Source organism: Anas platyrhynchos, chromosome 14 (genome assembly GCF_047663525.1).
Source record: "Anas platyrhynchos isolate ZD024472 breed Pekin duck chromosome 14, IASCAAS_PekinDuck_T2T, whole genome shotgun sequence".
In the NCBI taxonomy this organism is placed as follows: Eukaryota; Metazoa; Chordata; class Aves; order Anseriformes; family Anatidae; genus Anas; species Anas platyrhynchos.
This window is the reverse complement of record NC_092600.1, coordinates 14,556,901-14,581,266: the sequence shown is the minus strand read 5'-3', so window position 1 is coordinate 14,581,266 and position 24,366 is coordinate 14,556,901. Positions and strand designations below refer to the sequence as shown.

The 24,366-nt window shown below is 41.0% G+C and overlaps 2 protein-coding genes and 1 long non-coding RNA gene across 15 annotated transcripts in view; 2 read left to right on the top strand and 1 right to left on the bottom strand.

Moving 5' to 3' along the window:
• Positions 1-16,856, bottom strand: part of LOC106018765 (uncharacterized) — a 45,213-nt gene extending 28,357 nt beyond the window's left edge. For 5 of the 7 annotated variants that reach the window (XR_011803461.1, XR_011803459.1, XR_011803462.1 and 2 more), the window contains exons 1-5: positions 16,263-16,856; positions 16,049-16,153; positions 11,059-11,946; positions 10,105-10,192; positions 3,205-3,342 (exon numbers count right to left, since the gene is read on the bottom strand). This is a non-coding gene — a long non-coding RNA (uncharacterized lncRNA). Of the gene's footprint in view, positions 1-3,204; positions 3,343-5,281; positions 6,303-10,104; positions 10,193-10,960; positions 11,947-16,048; positions 16,154-16,262 lie in introns of those variants that run through there. The other 2 variants (XR_011803463.1, XR_011803457.1) reach the window with 2 other exon arrangements.
• On the top strand, positions 808-11,176 carry LOC101803926 (kazal-type serine protease inhibitor domain-containing protein 1). Of its 2 annotated transcripts, none has more exons than XM_005024968.6 (5): positions 808-1,514; positions 2,079-2,567; positions 8,053-8,213; positions 9,819-9,963; positions 10,818-11,176. In XM_005024968.6, exons 2-5 carry the CDS (start codon positions 2,111-2,113, stop codon positions 10,943-10,945), a joined length of 891 nt encoding a protein of 296 aa, XP_005025025.4. In that variant the 5' UTR covers positions 808-1,514; positions 2,079-2,110; the 3' UTR covers positions 10,946-11,176. The 2 variants fall into 2 exon arrangements, with proteins under 2 accessions (XP_005025025.4, XP_012959994.4); XM_013104540.5 differs by lacking the exon at positions 808-1,514 and adding an exon at positions 1,796-1,913.
• Positions 16,857-17,051: 195 nt separating the features above from the next.
• The window catches only part of RANBP17 (RAN binding protein 17), a 161,041-nt gene continuing 153,726 nt past the window's right edge, over positions 17,052-24,366 (top strand). Inside the window, exons 1-3 of one of the 6 annotated variants that reach the window (XR_011803456.1) lie at positions 17,052-17,192; positions 21,248-21,394; positions 23,195-23,285. Coding sequence is in view for 5 of the 6 variants with exons in the window: in XM_027468264.3 (XP_027324065.1) it covers positions 17,175-17,192; positions 21,248-21,394; positions 23,195-23,285 (256 nt within the window). In the remaining variant the exon portion in view is untranslated. The remainder of the gene's footprint in view (positions 17,193-21,247; positions 21,395-23,194; positions 23,286-24,366) is intronic. The other 5 variants (XM_027468264.3, XM_038186373.2, XM_072023588.1 and 2 more) reach the window with 5 other exon arrangements.

Here is a 24,366-nt window from a genome sequence, read left to right as displayed (position 1 = left end):
CTCAAACCCTGTTGCACTCTTTCCTTGCTCCCACCTTCTCCTGTACTGCCACATATCCATCCTGTATAGAGAATTACAGAAATGTTCTTTTCAGCTCCTCACAGCTGCCATTGCTAACAGAAGACATTTGGGACAGGTGTCCATTCTCTCTGTTGCACTACTTTGCTTTACACCCCCCTCAACCCCCCGTTGTTCCAGGTGAGCTCAGTTACCAGTGGCCAAAATAACCTTCAGCTGTAGATCACCTACCAAGTGGCAGCTGTTCAAATGAGACCACACCTATGCCCCATTCTTAATTTGTAGGCTAAATCCATCAAGAACTCAGATTGCATTACTCAGATAAACGTAAAAAATGTTTTCTAGGATATTTATGATGGGTTTCCTTAATGTCAGGATGCAGGAAGTAATTCCTAGTACCCTTGTTTTACAGCCCTCAAATCACATTTCCTGTAAGAAGGGTTAAGTTCAGCCTTGACAAGCGTAGTGCTGGCCTGAAGCCCCTCCTAGCTTTGGCTCCGCTTTGTATGTATATTTTCACCACTACAAACATTTTTTACTTCATATGGGCCTCGGCAAATCTTTATCCTTTAGATACTCATCCCCTACAGCTGTAGACACAATGAAATATAGTGATGAGTAGATTATATAATGTAAAACTAAATGTCTGATTAGAATTTGATGAGGAAGTGTGAAATAAAACACATTAAAAAGCATAAGAAGGTGGAACAAGAAATCAGTCTCCCATTAAATTCATTGGTTACTTTTTGCCTAACTCTGAATGTTAAAAGCATCAGTTACACACATAATGTACTCCTTCAGAGTCTGCTTCTGTGTTCAAAGCCAGCGTGCAGTACAGAAAATGAATTAGTCCAGCCATCACTCAGCAATGAGCAAGGCCCTGCAGGTCTCCCTAGGATGGCTTTAAGAAGTGCTCCACCGATGGAGGTCAGAGGGAAATTGCATTATATGCAGTTCAGTAGGAGGAAGTGATCTTGAACCAGCCTATTTCACTTCAGGCAAGCTCAGTTGGTGCAGAAGATATGAAGCTCAACTTGGGAAAAGCCATGGATATGTTCAGGATGGAAAGTGAACACATGTTGCTGTGAGATTTGTCTTAATGGATGTGACCAGAGGGTGTAAGGGTGGTACAACAAAATGCATCCTTTGTAATTCAGTGTAAGCACATCTTAAGAAACAGAGGTAGAAAAGTGCTCTGAAAAGATCAGTGATGCATCTAACTTCAGCAAAGCCTCCTTCTGGTGTGTCTGAAGATGCTGCAGTGTCTTGTTTATGTTGGCGTATGTTCTAAATCATTCGCACTTTGTTTTGAGAGCCAAACATGTGGCCCACATTATTTTGGGTTGCAAACCACAGGCACCCATAAATGCTCAAAAGAAGCTAAATGGGCAGAGAACAATGAGTTCTTTAATGGATCTAGACACCCCTCCTCTTAAATCCAAGACTTCAAAGTCAGTTTCAGCTGTCCTGGATTGTCCCTTGCTTGTAAAGAGCCTGTAAGTAAATTGTTAATTCAGAAACCCCGAGGTAAGATCAATAATAGATGAAATTTTGTTTTAAACCTCGTTCCAGTACTAGCTCAGCTCTAGAGTGCTGGTAAATTAGGTGTTACTTTCTACCAACGTTTATCTTCTTTTTGTGTGATCTCTGTCAACTGACAAGCAAAATGATAATTAAAAAATCCTCTTATCAGTTAATTTCTTCATTTTGCTCTAACTTGCTCTGTTCCCCTTTGTACAATAGCTGCAATATAATGTTGTTTCAGTAGAGCAATGCTTTGCAAATTTGGCTCAAGGAGACACTGAGCAAACAGCTTTTCAGAGAGCTGTCAGAAGGGGCAGTTTGGTTTCTGTGCAAGCAATACTCACATTCCAAACTGCAGTAGAGAAAAGCTGGTGGGTTTGTATGCATTTTTATTATCAGTTCCAGATTAGGAATCTGATGCTAATTTCTTCTTAAAGCCTGTGTTTGCAGTAGAATTTATATTCTACAACAAAAAAGGATTGTGACGTTTTTCTCTCACAAGCTCTTTTTTTTTTTTTTCCTGGCTTTACTCCAAGGACCTTTTCTGCTTGTTTGTTACATTCTCAAGATGAAGCCCCCGGTGGTTACAGCAGTGCTGGTAGTACTGGTGCAGGTTTCTCATGGTTTCCCTGCCTTGTACCATCGAGGCTGGTGGAGGCTCTTAAGGGAAGGAGATGATTGCGGAAAATGTGAGCTGGCACTTTGCTCTGAGCCTAAAGACTGTCCAGCCGGGACTGTACTGGACCGTTGTGGCTGCTGTCCTGAATGTGGAAACGTGGAAGGTCAGATCTGTGACTTGGACCAGGGTAATCATTTTTATGGGCAATGCGGGGACAACCTCGAGTGTAGGTTGGATGCTGACGAAGCCAGGTTTGGGGAAGTTCCTGAACCCCAGTGTGTGTGCAAGTCTCAAGAGAGCATCTGCGGACCCGAAGGGAAAACCTATGAGAACATCTGTCAATTCAACAAGGCTTATGCAACTAAGAGAAATATCAGCATGAAACATAAAGGACCCTGTGAATCAGGTAACCTGTTCAGAGTCACTTTCAAACTGAAAAAACTCATTCTGATTTTTAGATATGTTACTAGATGCTCTAGCCTTAACTTCATTGAGGAAATCCTACGTTTTTGTTCTAATTATCATTATTTTGTTGCAGTACTATTTTGTGGAAAATGTGGGTCAGTAGCTAATACTTGTAAGTTATAAGCCTCGGTATAGTTATTAACCCAGTGGATTTTATATCACATGGCAACCAGTAAGACACAAACAAACTAAATCTGCTTTTAAAGAGCAGAGAATATTTTTTACAAAAATTGTGTGTGTAGTTGGGAGTAGATGAACAGTTGAAAAGTCTGGGAGTACTGGACAAGTAATTATTATTACATGAAGACTGATCTGATATTAAAGTGGTGATTGCAAAGCAGACCTTACTCACGTCCACGTGTGTACGCTCATGCATGTATTTATCTATCTGTATGGATATCTAGTAATTAATGAAGTAGAGGAAAAAGAAGATAGGGCTTAATTAATAGGTCTATTATTTTAACAAAAATGTCCACAATAATCTAATTAAGGAATCATCATAAAAGCTAGGTTCCCATGAAATGGAAATCCATATATCAGAACACAAACAAACAAACAATTTCCCTAAAGACACTTACAGAGCATGAATATTTCCCAGTGATGATTGCTAGTGGAAGGATTCTTAGCCGGGTTGTAGAGGGGAATGCTGTCTGCTGCTCATATGCTGTTCTCATTCTTCACGTTATTACAGGTCGTTACTCATGGGCACCTTTCACCTAAGGCAGATAAATACAAAATGAAAAGAAGGTGAACAGTTTAGTGGTTGGTTTCGTGGTGTTTTTGTTTTAATGAGAAATGTTTTTTCTTTTAAAAAGAAACTTCATGAAATATTTTCTCATATGAAATCAGTAGGATTCTGAGTCACAAATGGGTCACAGTTGTGGGAATCCAAACTTGTGTCTCTGGCAATGGTCCACGTATGTGAGTAACTCAGGTCCATTTCACTCACTCCTTGCTAGCAGTCTGTTGCCTCCAATTCAGACCATATGCTGTGCTTTTGTATTGAATGAACACTGGACATTGAATACTTAAAAGGAAGAGTGATGAGCAGCTAAGACCAGACTTCTTTCCTCTTTTTCTAGTTGCAAAAGAAACACCCATTGAAGAACCCCCTATTTGCCATTAGGGCATTAAGCTGGGAAGTGAGGCTTGTCAGTAAAGAGACATTCAGAAAACTCACTGCACACCAGCGCGTGGTGTGATTGAAAGCCTGTTTGCCCTTGGGTAGTTTCTCTTATTTGGCATGAAAATAGCACAAGTTCTTGCAAAGTAACCCTTTCAGGGAGATTTCAGCTGGAAGTGCCATTCAAGTAGCAGCTGATGTTACCTTTGCAGCAGAGAAGGTTGCTGTTCTGGCACACAGACTTAAAGCAATGGTTTGCTCTAATTAATTAAACAGAGCTGGCAAAAAAGCAGTAATTTGGCCTTGGAGCCACCTCTGAGGTGCGTAACACTGCTCCTCAAGCAAGAGGAACGAGCTCAGCTCCTCTGCATGCAGGCATCACCCCCAGTGTTTTCCCACTGCTTCCCTTGGTCCCCAGAAAGGCTGGCCCCGCTCTTCAGGCACACAGAGGAATTTCTTGGGATGCCTCAGTTTGCTGAATTGCACAGAGGATAAGCTCACAGCCCTCACTGCTGTGCAGACTTCACTGAAGAGAAATGGGGGCCTGCCACCTTGGCTGGTGCAGAGAAGAGACGGAGCTGGTGCGTGAGCCCAGCTGCAGCAGCACATTTGAGCCTGAGGTGGGTGCTGGGCTCACTGGGGTCAGGGAGAAGCATCCCTCTTCTCAACTTCTCTGAGCAGCTGCTGACCACGTTTTGTAGGCTCTGTTTTAGACCCAGGAGACACAGAGGTGCTGCCGCGGAGGCACGATGCCTTGGTCCCCCACAGGAGTCTGCCAGTGCGCCCCTCCTTCACGGCAGCTCCCTGAGGCCACAGTGGGCATGTGAGAGTGTGCTGTGATTCAGACTCTCTTTTTTCATGGCTGCAGCTGATGACAAAAGGCAACAGGGAGTCTGGCTCCAAGACCAGCAACCTCACCATGGCACTCGCTTTCCACTGACTTCAATTTGCATGAGAAACAAACACCAAACACTGTGGGGTTTTGGTACCAATCTATAAATATAACCTTCAGTCAACTCCAAGTACTTTGTTTTGCTATTTCTCCTTCAAAGCATCTGCTGTTTCCTATTGATGCCAAAAGGATTAATTGTATACAGCAACCAATGAATAAATAAATAACAATAAACTCCTTTCATCAGAAGAGCACAGCCTTTCATCTTTCGTCTATCGTCAGAAAAAAAGGGAAGAAAAAGGCCTAGCTCCCTAAAGTAACTCTGAAAAAAAGCCCTTCTCTTCCTAAATGTTAGTTTTGATCAGTTTATCTAATAATTTACCAAGGTTACTAAGTAGTGAGTATATACAGATTCTCCACACTTAGTCTATCCCCATTCAAAGCTTTACTGCTGATGATTTAATGAAGTAACAGAACTAGCAGCGCTGCTCTTTGAAATTAAATGTAATTATTCGAAGTTTAGATACAGCAAAAAAACAACAACAACAACAAAACTGATCTGCCAGATTTCTTGTCATTTTCATTAAATTAGACATAGATTAGCAAAAATGAATGAGTTAAGAAACAAAAAATTGGTACTATATAATTATTTATTCTGTAATGGTATTGGCTTAAAGTCAATTATGAAAAGCAAAGCAGAATTTTGATTTTTCCTGGCTTCTGGTTTATGTTTTCTGTAACACAGGAGGACAGTTCGTGACCAGAATTTTAAAAGGCAAGGCACAACTACAGCACATTCACCTCCAGACACTGAGGCATCAGAATGCTGTCTATAATTATCAAGAAAAGATTATCTGCTCCAGGAATCAAAATGACTTGTTAATCATTCCAGTAAAGACCTGTTTTTAAAGAGACAATTTTAAAAAACAAAGCCAACCAACAAACCAAACAAACAAAAACAAACAAACACACAGATATGCATGGTAGAATCTGGCTGAACACAAATTCTGAAATGTTCATGAATGAAGCTTGTACGTTGCTGTTAAAATATTAAATTGTGACTTCATTTTTCTGCATTGACATATAGCAAAATGGTGTTGTAAGATTTTAATTTTTTTCTGGAGTTACTTCAAGTTTGAGTAGATAATGTAAGTATCCATTGTGTGTTCACATTCAGAAAAGGCTGTTTAGTTTGATCAAAACTGTGGTCTTTCCTACTTGCTGCAGGTTTGATCTCAGGTGAAGCCAGTCCTTGTGAGCCCAGGTCCAGCAAAGCCTTAAGTACTTGTTTGGAGGTACTCAGCTGGGTGAGACCTGGGCCGTATTTAGATGTTTCCATCTGACACAGTTAATGAAGAAATGGCTGTTTCCAGCATGGAAGTAGTATCTGTGCACGGTAAACAGTGCTAGTCAAATTTCTCGTATGTCTGTAAGGTAATTTGTAATTGAGATCCTCGTGTCCTGGAGGCTAAGGATGTGTTTATGTGGTGTCATGAAGGCAGAGCCCCCAGCCTCATGTGGCTGAGCTGTGCCCAAGGACAGGCACACAGGCAGGGCTCTGCTCTTGGCAATACCTCGGTCTTGTCAGTATCATCCCAGGACACTGGCACAAAGGTACTAACCAGTCTACATCTGCCTGCCAGCAAGTTTGTGTGCTGCCTCTGTACAGAAACAATTTAAAGAACTAATGTGAGTCAATGTAACATTTGGCTTTCTTTCTTACACCTGAAACTTAACTAAAGTGGACACATAATTAACAGCATTGTGGTTGCCCTGAGTTTTAGTATTCCAAAGTGTGTTCTGATGTCAGATCCTCTGATCATAGGCAAAAAAAAATCTCATCCAAGATACTCAGGCAATTCTGATTTGAACATGAGATTTTTGCAATGATAGAGAGGTTCTGAATGTACCATTCTCAGGAAAGAACAAGCATTTAAGGGCTAATAAATTTGAAAACCTTACTTTTGAAGAGTACCGACAGTGTTTAATGAGGAATTAATAAATGGGGAAATTGATATTTTCCTGTATAATTGCTTTTCAAGTAATTTTGATAGGATATATTTTATATTTTCTGCACAGTTATCAATTCGTAAAAACTGACACAGGTATATGAAAAATTGCTTGAAAACGTGGGACAGTATATTATGATTTCAGATGCTGAAGCATAAATACTGTACACATTGATTCAAATATTTTGAGTCAAAATATATTAATTATTTACTAGAAGTTTCTATTTCTAAGTCTCTGGGATATGTACAAAAATAAAAGCAATAATTAAATAAAAGTTTAATGGCCCAGAAAACATGTTCATTTTTAAAAGCCAGCAGGGAAATAGAGAAAGAAAGCATACTTTATAAAGAAAACACTTCTCATTGGTGACATGTAGATACAGAAAAGTCCAAAGAGATTTCCAAAACAGGAAAGCTGCATTAACAGTAAATATGTGTTTTTCCTCCCTCCTGCTAAATAAAATCATCTTCTGTTAAAACTGAGTATGCTCATACGTGCTTATAGAGAGCTATGTATTTGAATAGTGTCTAAGTGCATCAGATGATATTTTTTTTATTTAATGTCTGCAAATCCCTGATCTGGCTCCCTCTCGTGGTTAATGTCAGCTTTTTATTTGGGAAAAAGTGGAAGAGAATCATTCAGAGACAAAAAATAAATGGAGAAGGAGGTTGAAGATAAAAGAATAACAGGAAACAAGTACATGGAAATTTGATAGTTATAATAAGCATAAAAACTTATAAAGTAACTGTATTACTACTGTTGCTTATGTCTCCTAACACAAGAACATCAGACGAAATTGACCGCAAGTGGGGCTAAATGTGAAACCTATTAATGCTGTTATTCTGTAACTTGCTGCGATGCACTCCACAGGTTATGGCGAGAAACAAGACCTTAGCAAGCTGAAGGCAATGAGGTATCCAGAAGACAAGTTCTGATAAGCTAGCGATCTCAGCATTTCAGCTTTTAAGCTAGGCAAAACGTAACAGAAATGAAGTACTACTGCCCGTGATCAAGTTATTCTGTGACGGCCTGCTACACAACTTCTTATACTTTCCTCTGAAGGTCTGGCTGCTAAAGCACTGGCTGCTAAAACGATGGGCCTCGGGTCTAGCCCATGATGACAGCACACAGGACGCAAACTACTTAAGTTCAGCTTAAGTTTCACAATCGTGTGCATAGAGAAAGGACAGGCAGGTACTTTGAAATTCGTGTCTTTGAAATACCTGTTCACCCTTAATGAGACACAGTTTTCTGAGCTTGAAAAGCTGCTTGGAATCATAATGTGCAAGATTGAAAACATGAAAATTAGTTTTATTGTGTGAAACAAGAATTTACGTTATATGCTTTTGTGTTTATGCTGTTCACTGTCTTCTAAACCAGTACTCTGTTGGGTCTCTGCAGCTCCTGTGATTTCTGTGCCACCCCAGGATGTCCAGAATTTCACAGGCAATGATGTCATTTTTGGCTGTGAGGTGTCAGCCTATCCTATGCCACACCTTGAATGGAAAAAAAAAGGGAGTAAAATGTTTCTGCCGGGAGATGATGCCCATATCTCAGTACAGGTAAAACTTGCATTTACTGTAACTTACGATTTGGAATGAGGAGTAGGGGTGCTAAGTAGCGAATTTCTCCTACAGCATACAGTACAGTTGTAATAAATAGAAATCCTACAGGGGTCCTATGATTATGTAAAGAATTGTGACTTTGGTGAGTGCAGGGATTGTTGCTGTGGCAGTCCAAGCAGAAGGAATAACAGGAGGGGTACCATCCATCCATCTCCAGGGAAAGAAAAGATGCAAGATTCTCCTTACATATGAATCATTCTGGAAAAAATGAATTGATATAAAAATAGAAATGTTTAAGCTAATACCTAGAAGAAGGTGCATTGTGGGAAGGATGGCTGTTGGCAACTGTTTTTCTATTCTTGGTGCCGAAGCATAATTCTGGCAGATACCTCAACTTCTCCTCTGCAAGATGCTGTTTCTGGAGACCTGCCATTTGGGTTCAGTCCTTGATGCGTTCAAAAAGCAAACAAAGAAATGTGCTCATTTTATGGAGGATGCTGTGTTTTAATCTAAGGGGAACTAGCAGAATGGCATTAGATAGGGGTTTGAGCAAATGCAGAGATAGCCTGAAAGTTTGAGCTAAAATTAAATCAAAATGCTAATTTTTTAAATGGAAATAACATTCTGGGGAGAAGAGCTAACAAGGCCAGATGTACTGGCAGACTGCAGGAAGGTTGAGGGCTGTATCAGCATGCCTCCTCGAGTGGGCAAAAGAACACGAGCAGACTGTGTCCTGGGGAAGTGAACGGCAAATCTAGCTTTCTGGATACACAACTGAAAAGCTAAAAGATCCAATGGACATTGGACACAACCTGAAAAAAATATAGACAGAAAATGCACAGAAATACCTTATTATAGTACTAAGTATCTAAATTATTTAGAAATGTACCCAGATCCATGCAAACAGAGCATGAATGTATGTGGAATTAGTGGACTTAAAAACAATGGTGCATGGAGCCCCATCCGAACACTGGTCGATTCAGAGCCTAAACTAAACCTTGTTAACTTGTCTCATTAGGTTAGAGTGAGCACGACAGCATCTCTACCAACATTTGTTACCTGTTTTGTATTTGTATTATTTGTTTGGAAAACAAAGCTCCCCCATTAAGAGGCTTTGGCACGAGCCAGTTGAAACTGATTGTCACAAACTGTGAAAACTCATGCTCTGTCTGTTCAAACTTGGATGCTGAGTGCCAGCTTGGTCAGGCCCCTTGGCTCAGGCTCAAACGCCACTCTCATCCTGAAGAAATTAATGAGCTCCAGGACAAGTGGCAGTGCTTTGAAGCAGCAGCAAGAAGTGGTGCCAGGACAAGAAGCGTGAGGACTGCTGGGAAACAGAAGCATCAAAAGGACCAGGAATTAGAGCCCTGTGAAGGGCACTGAAGTTTAAAGGGTTGAGCAGGGGAAGCATGAACTAAGAGTCACAGAGAAAACAGGAAATTAAAATACAAGGCAGCAGAATCAAACTGAGAATCAAAGCATGATAGCAGTACATGGTAAACAAAAGCAAAGTTTGGAACAATGTTTAAATCTGGACCCAATTATTTTGAAAACTATTATCATGTCTCCTAGCTACTTCACTATTTCTTTCTCTTCTAAAAGGCAAGAGGTGGACCTCAGAAGTACGGTGTGACAGGCTGGCTGCAGATTCAAGGCCTCAAAAAATCAGATGAAGGCATCTACATCTGCCATACCAAAAATAAGTATGGTGCAACATATGCCTCTGCAAGATTGAAAGTCATTGATGGTATATTGTGTTTTGTTTTTTTTATTTGGATGTGAAGAATATAAAATGTTTAAGACTGACAAGCAGCCTGCAAAGTGTGTGGGTTTGTCAGAATACAAATGCAAATTAAGGATATCAGAAATGACCTAGAGATTTCCATACTTTAACTTTTCTGTCTGCTTTTCTTTTCCTTCGTCCTTTCAAAGAGATTCAGTTCTAGGTATTTTTAATTCAGAAGTGCCTGTGAATTCTGGAAGAGAAAAATACTGACATGTTAATATCATAACATTTTGCTTCAAATGATACCATCTTTGAGAAAAATAGTTGAAAATTATAGCCACAGATCTGAAACATATTATTCTATCTTCCTCCTAGAGAAGCCCTTTGATGTTACGAACTCTGCACCCAGAACAACTGCTGGATCTGAGGCAGTCTTCAAACTACGGCTGTTCTGTTTATCTGCTTATTTTTCCAAAAGTTAGGATGGCAACAGCCGTTGTTCCTCACCAATAGCATTCGGAAAAATACAAGAAACAGCTTTACATTTTTTGCATTGGGCTCAGTCCCACAGGCTAACATCTTTCTGGTGCCAGTGAGAACTGGGTTTGCTGGCAAATGCAGGACACAGACGCTGTCTGTATTTGCCTCCCAAGTTAAGGCTTTTTCATTTGTCACTGACTCTGCCAGTGGTTTTCAAAGCTTTATCAGATCTGCTCGTATTTTTGGGTCTGTAGGATTTGCAAATGATTGAAGGCATAGTTCTTAACAAGGACTCAGAAATATTGAGCTTGCTGTACTTATCTAAAACTGTACTCTCCTCTTCATTCCTATTTACAGCTAATTCAATCTGGATTCAATTATGTCTTGCTGTGCAGGTTCACCTTCCGCGTTTGCATTTACTGCTAGCAGAAGTGCAAGCTATGACCCTGACTATTGGGACTACTATGACCCTTCGGATGATGAGGATGAAGAAGAATATGAATCTGGGGACTATGAAAATTGAAACGACTCTGAATAATAATTTTTATACATATATTGTCCAATACTTTTCACACTGTTATATTTACTAGTATTCTCTGTGCTGGCAATGGCTCCTCTGATAACACACACACTCACTTGTGTATCCCGCCTGCCTGGAGTTCAGCTTTGGCTGAAGTGTATCACGTTACTTACTAGAAATAAGAACAGTTGTAAGTTCATACATTTAAACTGTTAAATAAAATTCTCAAATGTGTACTTGTCTATTGAGCATCCTGAAAGGATCAAAATTTATATTATTTTTAAACGTCTATGATTCTACAATTTCTTTAAATCATTCTAATTTGTCTACCAAAAATATCATTAGTTAAACAGAATTTTCACTATGTATCAATTTCTGTTTTTTAATGTACTAAGAAATATCAAGAAGCTGTTCGCATGGCAACAAGCCTAGGTCTGAAGGTTAAAAAGAGTCTTTAATCTTCTTAGTTCTTATTTTCTCATAAGTTTCAGCAAGATTTTTCTTCTCATTTGAAGTTTTCCTTATTTAGTCTCACCATGGGTGAATTACTTATCTTCTGGGGGACTATTTTTTTTTACTTTTAATAGAAACTTGAATCACAATCTTAAGCAAGTGAATGCTGTTTTACTTGCAATACCCAGAAAAGATTTTTTGTGCATCCAAGCAGACAAGCACACCCTTTGACTTCTTTTTATAACAGTTCTTGAGCTACTCCTACTAGCATCAGCTCCCTCCCACTGGCCTAGGCAACAGTTTAAGATTTGGGATTGCTATTTATGTTCTGAAGAGGGGGGAATGACTGCAGTTTATGGAAGATGGCTGTTCCATAGCTCAGTGCATACCTCTCAAACACACAGAGAGCCAGTATTTGTCCTTTGTCTTGCTCTGCTTTGTCCTTGTCTGTTCTGAGACTTGCTCTGGTATCTGTACTTTGTCCAACTGAAGTGCTCAGCACTGCCACAGTTCTGGAAATGCCAGGCAGGAGAACAGGCTTTGTTTTCTTTCTGCAAACCACCAGAACACACAAAATTGTTCCAGTCACTTCAGATTGTTCCAGTCACTTCTTGATCAGCATGAGCCAGAAGAGCGACTCAAATGCAATTCAAAAACACAAGAATGCAGAATGTCAAGTGATCACCCTGAAAAATGTCTGTAATTGCTTTTGTTAATTATATACATGACGGCTGGCTCTGCACTAATGGGTGATGGAAGACACCCAACTATAAATACCACTTCTGGAGGGCCTTTACACCTGGCGGTTCCCAGTGGCCGAGGACAGATGAATCGCAGTAAGTTACTGAAGTCTCTCATTAACAAGGAAGCAAAAGTTCAGGCATCTTAATTTTAAGCCTCAGTATTTGTAATCTTTATCCAATGCACAAAAATATGCAGTGGCTACCGTGTATTTTTTTAATGTATATACAGTGCCTCACAAACTTCTTCAATAATTTTGTGTTGTTTTGTGCTTTTTTGCCATTAGGCATATTATTTTCCTGCAATTTGAATAAGAGACTATAAGAGACTATAGACTGTGTTTGCCCTGAGGTGTTATTGATCTTTGTACAGGTAACAAACAAACATGGAATAGCTTCTTTTGTTTTAGAGTTCCTGGAATATTGTCAACTCATGAATACAAACCACACCACTACATAACTGAAAAGATTAATAACCTATAATTAGGAATATGAAATGACTACAGATTTAACCACTGATTTTGCTGCTTTGGGCTCTTCCTGGTCTTCTTAGTGTTATGTATAATAAGGTTTTTTGTTTGTTCGCTATCCGTTACTTTAAACATAAAATTATCTGGAAGTAATCATCGCATTTTTAAGTGGGTGTTTTTTGTTATAACTATTTAATCTACAGTCGTACATTCAAGATCAATTGCAACATGTGTTGCAAAAGAATGAACTGGATTACTAAACCACTCACTAAATTGTGGCAATGTATATTGGCATAGACTTGAACATGGCACAGAAAATAATCTTGAAATCATTAGCCATAGAAATAAATTAGAATTTTTCAGGGCCTTCTGCAATTGCTAATGTAATGTGGAAAAAAAAAAAAAAAAAAAAAGCAGAAAGAAAACAATAGTTGAATGAGAAAATGTGTACCGAAACTGTATCAAATACTAGACTACAACTGTTTGGCCTGATGAACTGTCTATTTTAAAAAACAAACAAACAAACAAAAACTAACATTTACAGAAAAAAAAAAAAAAAGGTTCTAAATTAAACATATTGGATTTGTCTATGTTTTTTCTTATGTATTTAATAATTTCTTGTCAATTATCAGCTATTCTTTTCAGTAAGAAAACTGCATGTTAGGGACAATCCCAATGTCATACAAAAAAAAAGAAGGAACAGTGATACCCAGAACATTTGCAAGTTCTGGTTTTGGGAGGGTAAGGAGGGGGGAATGTCTGGTTTTGTTTATATGCTTTAATCAAGTCACTTAAACATAAAAAGGATGGAGAAGATTCAGCCTTCTCTAAGCAGTGTGGCAAAAGAACGGATCTAATTGTGAATGCATTGCCTGTAGCAACAGCCCTATGCACATAATCCAAAGTAACAGCAAATTCAGGAAATGGGTGTTATTCCACCTAGCAGAAAATGAGACGCAGACTTGAGCTGGAAACCACAGGGGAGGGAAAGCTGCAGGGAGGTCTCAGAACTGTATCTCGTGAGGCACATTTAAAACATTCCAATTCAACTTCCATTGAATGAGCAAGATTTTTGTTTTTATCTTCCACAGAAGCAAGATTGAATATCATGACACAACCTCCTCCTCCTCAAGCATCTTCACCATGTCATTTCAACCTCCCAAGTAAAGATAAAGGAATTGTATAAAAACTCTTCAATAAATTACACTCCCTAACGCAGATTTGCCCTTTGTGCCAGGACTCCGACATAGTATGAGGTATTTCCACAATCTGACATTCTTACTTGCTATGCTAAATCTCAGCAGTTTGTTAGGTATTAGTCTAGGAATCCGTTAATTCTTTAGCTAGACCACTTTATTTTTCCTTTAAACATAATAAGGGTATAGTTAACAAATTGGATACAGAAGCACAATTGCCTGCATCTGAGAGATTTAAATGATTAAATCTATGTTTAAACTACAGTATATGCTCATCTGTCAACACAGAACCAAGACCAAGGCTAGCGAGGAACGTGTGTGTGTTTCTGGCTAAGAGAAAACACGCTCGCTCGACACCAGCTGGAGACTGGCTTGGTGCTGCAGAAGTCACAGCTGCAGAAGCCACAAGCTCTCACTCATGCTTAGCTACCTGTGGTGTCCTTCGATTATGCACAGCTCTTCAACTGTGTAACTTATTAAATGCATTTCTTCATGTCTTTGCATAGCTTAGTGGCACAGGCTAGGTAATGGCCCACCACCTGGAGCAGCAGTCACAGCCATTGCTAGAACTGCAATTAATCACAGGGGCATGGTATTTAAAGGACTTCCTCGTACCTGTTTGACCAGAGTTGCTTCTGGCTCTCTGGACAGTTTAAAAATTGCATAGCATGTGAAAGTTTCCCACAACTACTGCATCATAATTTATGGCTGACTTTTCTCACCCTGTGTCACTGTTTCATTCCATATCCCTCAGTCCTGAGCATTCCTCTGTTTAGATCCGCCCCTCTGCTTTCCTTTGAAATGCTTTCTGTCCTCTTACTTCTGTGTGAATCACCAGTTCTTTGTCTCTGATTCTCTAGCATGCTTTTTGACCTTTCCTTTCCTACAGACTATGGCTAAGGATAAATAGTTCTATTTCTTCACAGGATAGAGGATAAAACATTGGGCTACGGCATTGGACAGGACTGAGGCTCAACTATTAGGGGACTGAGTAATCTCAGCCATTTGACTTTTGGAAATGCCATCCTCCAGCATCAGTTCTGGGAGTGTGAGAACAAGAAACTGTTTAAAACCATCTTCCATTTTGATTTTGCTTCATTCTCCAATAATTAATGGTAGTATTTTGTGCAGAAGCATATGATTCAGGAGTGATATCATCATTTGACTGTGATAGTTCATGTACAAAGAAACTTCTATTCCTGCCTCCATTAGATTGTCCTAGCTTTCTTGACCCAGCTAAGAATACATCAAATTCTTTTTGGTCTAAAGCAGCTTCCATTTTCAAAGGAACTCTACCAGTTTGGCCCTCATCTACGGGGCTACCAGGCTTCACGAGAATTTTTGTCATGTGAGTGATGTAGCAGGAAGGAAAGCTATTATTAGCTACACAAACTGTTCAGGCCCCCTGCCTTCTGTCAACCACAATTAAAATGCTATGGACTACAAGTCACCGTGGAGTTTAGAGCAGGAGATTGAAGCAAAAATTCTTCCAAACTATGTTAAATCATCAAAAAACAATGTGCCCAATAAGAATTTCAGATAATATTTTTTGCCTTATTCATAAAAGCTGCCAGTTAACTACAGCAACAGTCCTTGGATTTTCCGTGGCTAAGTTTTTAGCTTTCACTGCTCCTAACTTGCCCCAGCTTGTGTTGGTATCAGTTTCACTGTTTGCACATTCAACCTTTTTTGCTGCTTACCCTGACACTTTATTTGCTGTTACCTGAGCCTCCTTCCTCCATTTCCCACCGATACCAGCAGCATCTTATGATGCCAGAACACTTTGTTGAGTTTTACCCTGGGCTCTGTTTGGCGCTCCACACTGCGCAGGACCACTGCTCACCCTTAGCAGGACAGGAAATACACAAATGCATCCCTTTTTTTTGGCTTTTCTCATGTTTCTTCATTAGTGTCACAAACATGTTGCTCTGTGACTGCAGATGGCACAACGCTGTACATACATGCAGTCTGTAACAACCTCTGTAACCCAGGCCATACACTTCACCAACTTACACTCCAGGACATGTACCTACCATGTCATCTTTTAGGAAAACAACCACTCTTAATCCAGTGACAAGGAGTACACCATTCTCTGGTGTCAGTCCTTCTTACAGGCAATTGCCAGCATGGCTTATTTTGGTTCCAAATTTGTCCAGCTTTAGCTTATAGTGGTTCAAATCAATTACACCTTTTTCTCCCAAAATAAGTAGCTATCTGCATCAAAACACATTTTTCCTATGATGATACCTGTAGACATTGTTGAAGTCACTTCATGTCCTTCTGTTGGGTAATGTCAGTATTGGTCTTGTCTCATTTATGTGCAGTGTTTTCCTCACCAACTTTTAATTACTCCTTTAAAGAGAATTTCAGATAAAATGTTATCTTTGCAGTGCTGTAACTTAAGAAGCAAAATATCTCTATTTATTTAAGAGTTCTTGATGTTGCAGATGTCACCTGTTACCTGAACCACTGGTTAGCAGAAGTGGGATTCAACCCGACCTGACAACTGAGGCAACTATATTCCACATAGTTCCATTTCTTCACATCTTCACAGGCACCTGTAGAGGGGGATTACCCCTCTTCAAGGGTACTCGAGCCATCTGTCTATTCAGCTGCATCTGTAACCATCTGTGCGGTCTCTTTTGCCTTCTGGATTTAAGCAGAGTTTTTTTCCCTCTCAGCACCCTCCTCGGGCTCAGCCTCCTGACCTCAGCCTTCCAGCACTTTCCGAAGTGGGATGGCGCAGCCCCCAGCCGTGGGTTCATACACCTCGACAGGCACCGACACGGCTGCACAACAGTGGCCAGGCCACTGCCTAGGTGCTCATGGTCCAAGACTCCTGGATTTATAAATTTACGAACCCAGCGCTACACTGACTCACACCCCTGTGAGCAGGGATATTCCTGCCCCTCCCGGGGGCTGTCACCCGCAGCTCCCGTATTCACCGAGCAAAGCCTTCCTTTCGCCGCCGTTATGACAAGAATTGCCAAAATCCGAGGGAGCTCTCCCTTAACCTTCCCCGCCCGAGGCAGCACACCGGCCTTAACTCCCTCCCAGCCGCACCTGAGCGCGGCGCCTCCCCTCACCGCCGCCCTTTCCAGTCAGGACTGCGCCATTTCCCCGCCCGCCCGCCCGGACAAGATGGCGCCTCCCGGCCGAGGCGCCCACCTGCCCCCTGCCACCCCCCCGTCCCCGCGGGCCGGCGGCGCTCCCTCAGCCGCCCCCCGGCCGCCACCTCCCGGTCGCCACCTCCCGGCCTCCCGCTCCGCCCCCACGGCCGCTCCCCCCCGCTCCGCTCCGCCCCAACGGGCGGCCCCGGCGCGGCTCCGCTCTGCCCCCTACCCCCGGCCCCTCCCCGGCGCCGCTCGGGAAGATGGCGCTGCGCGGCCAGGTCGGTGCAGCCGGGACGGGGCACGGCGGGCAGCAGCGGGGCTCGGGGACGGGGCTCGGGGGGCTGCGGAGGGGCTCCCCGCTGGGCAGCGAGGGGTGTCCGGGGAGCCGCGGAGGTGGGAGCGGGGTGGGCACGGTGGTGCCGGGCGGGCTGCGGGCAGGCAGCGCTGGCGGTGGCCGTGGTGGGAGTGGGGGCAACGGCGGGGCGATGTCGGTGCCGGGGCTGTGCGGTGTGTCCGCAGCCCGTGCCCATCGGCTGCTCGCCCGGCGCCGTGTTGGCTTCACCTTGGGGCTGCCCCGCGGCCGTGTGAGCTGTCAGCGCCTGCCCGGGGGCGTTGGGGGGCTCCCCGCTCAACTTCTGCCCTGGCAGGCAGGGGCAGCCTCGCCCCGGCACTGCCCGAGGTGGGCAGCGGCTGGCAGCGGGGCAGTGATGGATCCAACAACAGAGGGAGAAGGGGGGAGGTGGGGGGAGGCGAGGGGCCTCGCAAGACTCTTGTTGAGCTTTCCTCCAGAGTCCCTCGTGGCTTCGCTAGGTTGGTAGCAGCAGGCTTTGGAGGATGAGGGAGGCCATCTTAAGCATTTCTTTAAATATTTGGGTATCAGACGTGCTGCATAAAAGAAGGAGCATGAAAATAGCGCCTGCCGCCACCTTCTACCTGCGGGGCTGCCTTTTTGACTGGCGTCTCGGCAGCTGGGCCCGTCCTGTTGCTCCTGCGTAGAGCTGGTGGAACTTTCTTAATAGAACGTTTTCAGTCAGAAAATGCTGATCAAAATCAAAATGTTTGTGGGAATTTGTCAGTGTCAGCAGAACTTTAATCAGGAACCTACCTGGTTTGCTGCCAGTTTGCTTGGCTCCTTGGCTGCCTGCCCGGTGGGTTGCTGTGGAGCCGGGCCCCCAGCGCTCCTGGCCCTTGGCTCCTTCACAGGCTGGGAGGAGAGCTGCCAGGGACTCCTGGGAGATGGGGACAGAAGTATCTGGGTAGTTTTATTTAGGTTATTCCAGAATTTTATGAAAGTGTGATGACCAGAAAAAATTATCATCTTACTTTTCTCATTAGGATGTGAATCTCTTGCTTGGCAAATGTAACGCTTCCTTGCGATCAGAAGTGCCGCTGCCTGTGGCAGTCCGCTTCTGACGCACCTAAAGCCGTTGTCTTTCAAGTGCTACCTGCTCTTCATTGGTGCTGTTGTGATTTTCTTAGGAGTCATCTTTGGGCTGTTGATAAGGATTTGAGTAACGGAGGCTTCTGAAAGCATCAGGTTCATGTTCTGCGTCACAGTAAAAAAAAAAAGGGGGGGGGGACGATGTCAGTCTTCTGTTTTCTTGAAGAAAGTATGTTTGTATTTTATAGAGCTAGTGTAGACTTCTTGACACTCTCTCGACTTTTCATTGGTTTCTCTTTTTTTTCTTATTGAAGTTGAATAATACCTCTGTTGCTTTGCTGAAATTCTCTCATAGAGAAGATTGTTTTACTTGCTGGATTTCAGGTTGTCTTTGTTGGTGTCGCTGTCAGAATCAAGGAGAATCAGTCCATCTCCTCGGTCTCACGCAAAGCCTAACCCAGAGGACAAGCTGCTCGGCAGTCTGAGAGTTATGAGCAGTTTCTGGCCATACCTCCAGCCTACCCATGGGGGACATTCTTTTGAGGCCAGAGGTATCCAGATAGAGCATTTCAGAGGTCTGAAGATAATCAGTTTCAATTTCCAACAAGCCAACTTTTCTTTGAAAATTGTCTAGTTTTTGTTCAGGGATGCTTTTAAAAAAAACATTGTCCTTTGGATCAAGTGTGACACTTCACAGTTTTAACATGTCAACAAGACATTAATTCTTACATTTGGCCTAAATTTCAGTGTAACCTTAATATACTAAAACGGTGCATTAAAGCATATTGTTGTGGTTTAACCCGGCCGGCAGCTAAGCACCACACAGCCGTTCACTCACCCTCCCCCCTCCCTCTCTGGGACAGGGGAGAGAAATGGAAAATGAAGCCTGTGAGTTGAGATAAAGACAGTTTAATAAGACAGGAAAATAATAATAATAACAATAATAATAATACAATGGTGATAATAGTACTACTACTAATAATGTGTACAAACAAGTGATGCACAATGCAATTGCTCACCACCCGCTGACCGATGCCCAGCCTAACCCCGAGCAGTCCGGCCCCTTCTCCCCGGCTAGCCACCCCTATATGTTGTTTAGCATGACCCCAGATGGTATGGAATACCCCTTTGGCTAGTTTGGGTCACCTGTCCTTGGTCTGTCCCCTCCCAGCTCTTGCTGCACCCCCAGCCTGCCCGTTTGCAGGACAGAGCAAGAAGCTGAGACGTCCTTGGCTTAGTGTAAGCACTGCTCTGCAACAATTAAACCATCAGCCTGTTATCAGCACTCTTCTCATCCTAAGCCAAAACATAGCATTGTACCTGCTACTAGGAAGCAAATTAACTCTGTCCTGACTGAAACCAGGATACACATATGTTCCTGAAATCCACTTTTAGTTATTCTTGTGGAAATTTTTGCTTAGTGAGCTTATAAATAGTTGGACTATTTTAACATAAGTTATTATACTGATGGTTTCAGCCTCGATGGTTGGGCTTACATCCTAGTTTTCTACTGTGCTTTTCCTGAACTTCTTGCTAAGTTACCTTTGTCCAGATCTGAAAATCAAATTTCAGATCAAATATGGAGGGTCTCTAACCTTTCCTCGTAATGATACAAGAATCTGAATCATGCTTCTCAAGTTGTGTTGGAATTGTTCCATTTCAGAAAGATGCATTGTAATTTATGCCTGAAAACTGCCTTTGTTAGATGTTCTTATTCCCACGTTATACCCCCGTAACGTGTTTTTGTGTTGTATTACATCTTCCTTAATGTGAATGCTTGCATTTTATGAGCCTTAGGTTTCCCTTTAATTCAAAATTCAGAAAAAGATCAACAAAACCAAGGAAACTATATGTGCAAAAACAAAAAGAAGAAAAATAGAAAAAATGACGCTTTTATGTTAAGAAACATATTTCTAAGGAATGGCATACTTGGGTTAACAGAGCTGAATATGTTTTGGTTGCCAAAGACACTGTTATGGTCTTGGATTTTTAAAAGGCATTTGAGCTATGATAGAGGTGATGCTAGATTGTGCTAAACCAGATCTTGTATTTCAAGTACAAAATATCTTTTCAGAAGGGCTGGTAAACAGGATTTGGGCTCAAACTTTTAAATGAGGCTGGTCAAATACTGCATTAGGCTTATTGGTGTTCTTTTTTCCCCACCTATTTCTAGGCTGTGCTCAAGTCATGAAGTATTCACTAGGCACCTTCGAATGACAGGGCCAGTTCTTGATGAGGGTTCCACGGGCTTTGGAGAGCTGATGGATGCTCAAGTTTCTGTTTGTGTAGCAGTTTCCAAAACATGGCCAAAGGGTTCATCTCTCTTGTGAAACTGTCGCTAGTAGATGTAAACCGTATTCTTGACAGTGAAGATGCATTTTGCTTTTTTTTTTTTCCTTTACTGAAATGCATTTTTCAACTTTGAAGCGGAGAGGAATTTTATCTCCTCTGTTGGTACTATTGCTTCTGAATTGTCCTGTCTTTCACTGATACTTGCATCCACAGATAAAGACTGCTAATTTTTTCTAGGTGTAGTACTTTGATGAGCAGTTAAAGCTTTTAAAATTAAGTTTACCAGAAGTTTTCCAAACAGCATAACTCAAACTGTTCACTAGTCTCCATCTTCTCTCTCTCTCTTTTTTTTTTTTTTTTTTGGAAAAGATATAGATTTCCCATATGAAGACTAAGAATAACAGGTAGATTGAACCATATTATAAAACACTTTGATAGCTGAGAGAATAAGATATACAAGCTTCATTTTCAGAGTTCTTTTTATTTTATTGTCACAGAAAACCTCTTCTCTTTTAGTAATTAAAATGCGAGTCACTTGGAAAGTTTAGCACAGGTAACAGTTCATATTACTGGTATGTAGCTAGTTTTATAAGCATTCAGAGGAATCTTTTGTGGTTGAATAATCTCCATGGAAATTTCAATTGTGTTCTTTTCTAACAGAGTCTGGCAGAACTAGAAGTACTATGTAACCACCTATATGAAGGAACAGATCTAGCACAGCGAATGCAAGCAGAGAAGGTACTCTTGGAGCTAATTAATAGCCCAGAATGTCTTAGCCAGTGCCAACTTTTATTAGAACAAGGAACAGTAAGTATCTGAAACACGTGTTATCCATAAATGTAATTGGAAGCTCACGTAGGTTTCCCAGTGATGGGCTGTTACTGTGTCAGTACAATAACATCAAAATAATTTTCCTTTTTTTACACATACTCTGTTCTGTAATTTTTTCTAGCAAATTTCGCATTTCAAGGCAGTCTTTGTAAGACTGACAACATGTTGCATTAGAGATGACATGGACAAAGGGGAAGAGCATCCTAGCTTTCAGTTTTAGTGCTTTCAGAAGGTTGTAATCAGGGGTGTGTTACCTCTACAGCAGTGTTGGGACACAGTCTGGAATAACCTGGTATTGAACATCACCTGCTCCTGTTTCCAGCTATCAGCTGCGATGGAAAAAAAAAATTGTATAAAACACCCCACACCTTTAAACTGCTTACCTGTTGTCTGCTGATTTAAACCATTCTCTTCTCATTACGCAGTTCCATTTTTGGTGTTTAATTTTATGATTAAGTCTAGATAAAGTGATAGGGGAGTTGTTTCTGATTTGATAGTCCAAGGTGACCCCAGTGTAGTTCTCATAGTTTTTCAGATCATTCAAAGACAGCTTTTAAGATGCTCTGGATGTTTGGGAGACAGCGGTAATACCTGGGAAGAACTTGCCAAATCCATTAGGCTCTAGCACATACTTTAGTAGTTTATTCAGCTCTAACATCATTTAATTGTTAAAAAAAAAAAAATGTTACACCTACAGAATTCATTATAGAAAAGTATTTAAATATTTACATTTATTGGGATGTATTATTCCTGATCCTGTAATTAATTTGTACAGTAAAAATTGTTTCTGAGGAATCCGTTTTGGGTCAGTCGTTGAGCTCTGGATTAATTGCTTGACTGATGGTCCTGTGAACCAGGCGGCTGAACAAGAGCAGTGAAGCTGTGCCCACTTTCTCAAGTCCATGGTGTGGCAGTTGCTGTGTCTTGTCTGGTTTCTTGTGAAGCACTCCACTACACCTCGATTCCTGGCCTGGGTGCTGGAAACCATCGTATGAGAAATTCTGTAGTGCCCAACATCTACTCATTTTAGAAACAGTCTTCATGTACCTCTCATTTCTTCTTTTCATGTGATGTGTAGACAACTTAAGCACTTCCTTAAGAAAGTGTGTAAGGCATTTCAGGACTCTCACAATTTCAGGTACTGAATTACTACATATAAATGAAAAAAACTGTTCTGTGGTAAATTTGAAGTCAGGCTGAACAGACTCTGAATGATAAAAAAAAATCATGTTATAGCTTTATTCAACAGAATCATTTAGAATTATTTCAACAAAAATTATGATTTCCTGGAGTTGTCTGGTGTTTTGAACTATTAGCAGTATCTATAGTCTTAAGGCTTTTAATGGAACAAAGAGAACTTTCTATTGTAGTTCAGAAATCCTCAAATACTGAAGGTGTTGTACATTTCTTGTAAAAAGAAAAAAAGAGGAAATTAGTATCTTTCATGCAGGACTAGACCAATCATCTTGTGGTTCTAAACTATTAAGTAGTATAAAAGCACAGGTTTCAAAACTAAAAGAACTGCACATATAATAAAAGAACTTTTAGACAAGTAGTTACCATCAAAAGGGGTAACGTTTTTAGGACTCCACCTCTGGTACTGGTTCAGTTGTGTTTTATGATTATTTATAATTAAGCAAAAATAATATTAAAATACATCTTACATAAACTTTTGGTATACCTAAATGTAACCAAAACGTGATAACCACTGATATGACATTGTCTCTGCCTTTAATTATCATACATTTAAATAATATATTTTGATATTTTTTGTAGACATCATATGCTCAGCTTCTAGCAGCAACATGCCTGTCTAAGCTTGTAAGCAGGGCATCTCCATTACCCGTTGAACAAAGGATTGACATCCGTAAGTACAGTTTGCGGTTAAAATTTCCTTACATTAGTTGTATCTAATACTTCATATTACCACTGAAACCATCCAGTGGCTAATCTGTTTTTTTTCTCTAGGTCTCTACATTTACCAAACTTGTTATTCGTTAGGGAGTTATTGTGAGAGTGTGAACATAAAGGTCATTACGTGTTCTTTAATCACTTCTCTGCAAGTAATGAACATATAACATTTCTGAGTTTCAATATTTAAATAAATAAATACGTTGGCTCAGATAATTTCACATTTTAACAAAAGTTCATTTTTGAGGACATACTTTGTCTTTATCCCACAACATGATTAAGAGATTTAGTTCATATTTGCAAAGGATAAAAGTTGCAGATACTGCTAGTACACCTGCCAGTCTCTTACATGTACCATTCCTCATGATCAGCTCTTGAGATTTGCATTAACATTTGTGAAGTGTTGACATTTGTAAAAAGCATGCCAGGGCAGGTTCTTACGTGCAGGATTGAGATGCTACAGAATTTTCCGTACATCTAAGGATCTACGTTAATTTTCATAACCTAAAAAAGCAAGCAAGTATGTGTTGGGTTGAATAGTGAAAGGCTTTGCACGAGGAACAGACGAGTTGTTACAGATATTTAGAAAGTCTCCACTGTCATATCAATTCTGTGGATGGTAGTACTCTGAAATGCATGTCAGAGAATCCACTTCTGAGACAAGTTCTTTTGGTGTTCTTTTAGGTAAAAATCAGCTTTAATCAACTTCAATTACATAAATTTTAACAGCTTTTGGAACAGGTTATTCTGCTAGTTAGAGAGGAATTTCTGTAGCTGAAATGTATATTGCTCAAGGAAATTGTCTAGGCTGAAGTGAGAACATTCAGTAGGGTCTCTTGTCTGAGAAGACTTCTGTGTACCTTGAGCTGGTTGTGAGAGCTACGGTTACATACTGAATAAATCAGTGCCACATGTATAAGATCAAAATGAAAAAATTACATTTTTTTTTTACTTTCCATCATTCCTTGAATTCACTGACTATTGTCATGTGTGTCCTAGGATAGTGATCATGTATGTAATGTGCTTTGTGTTACTAG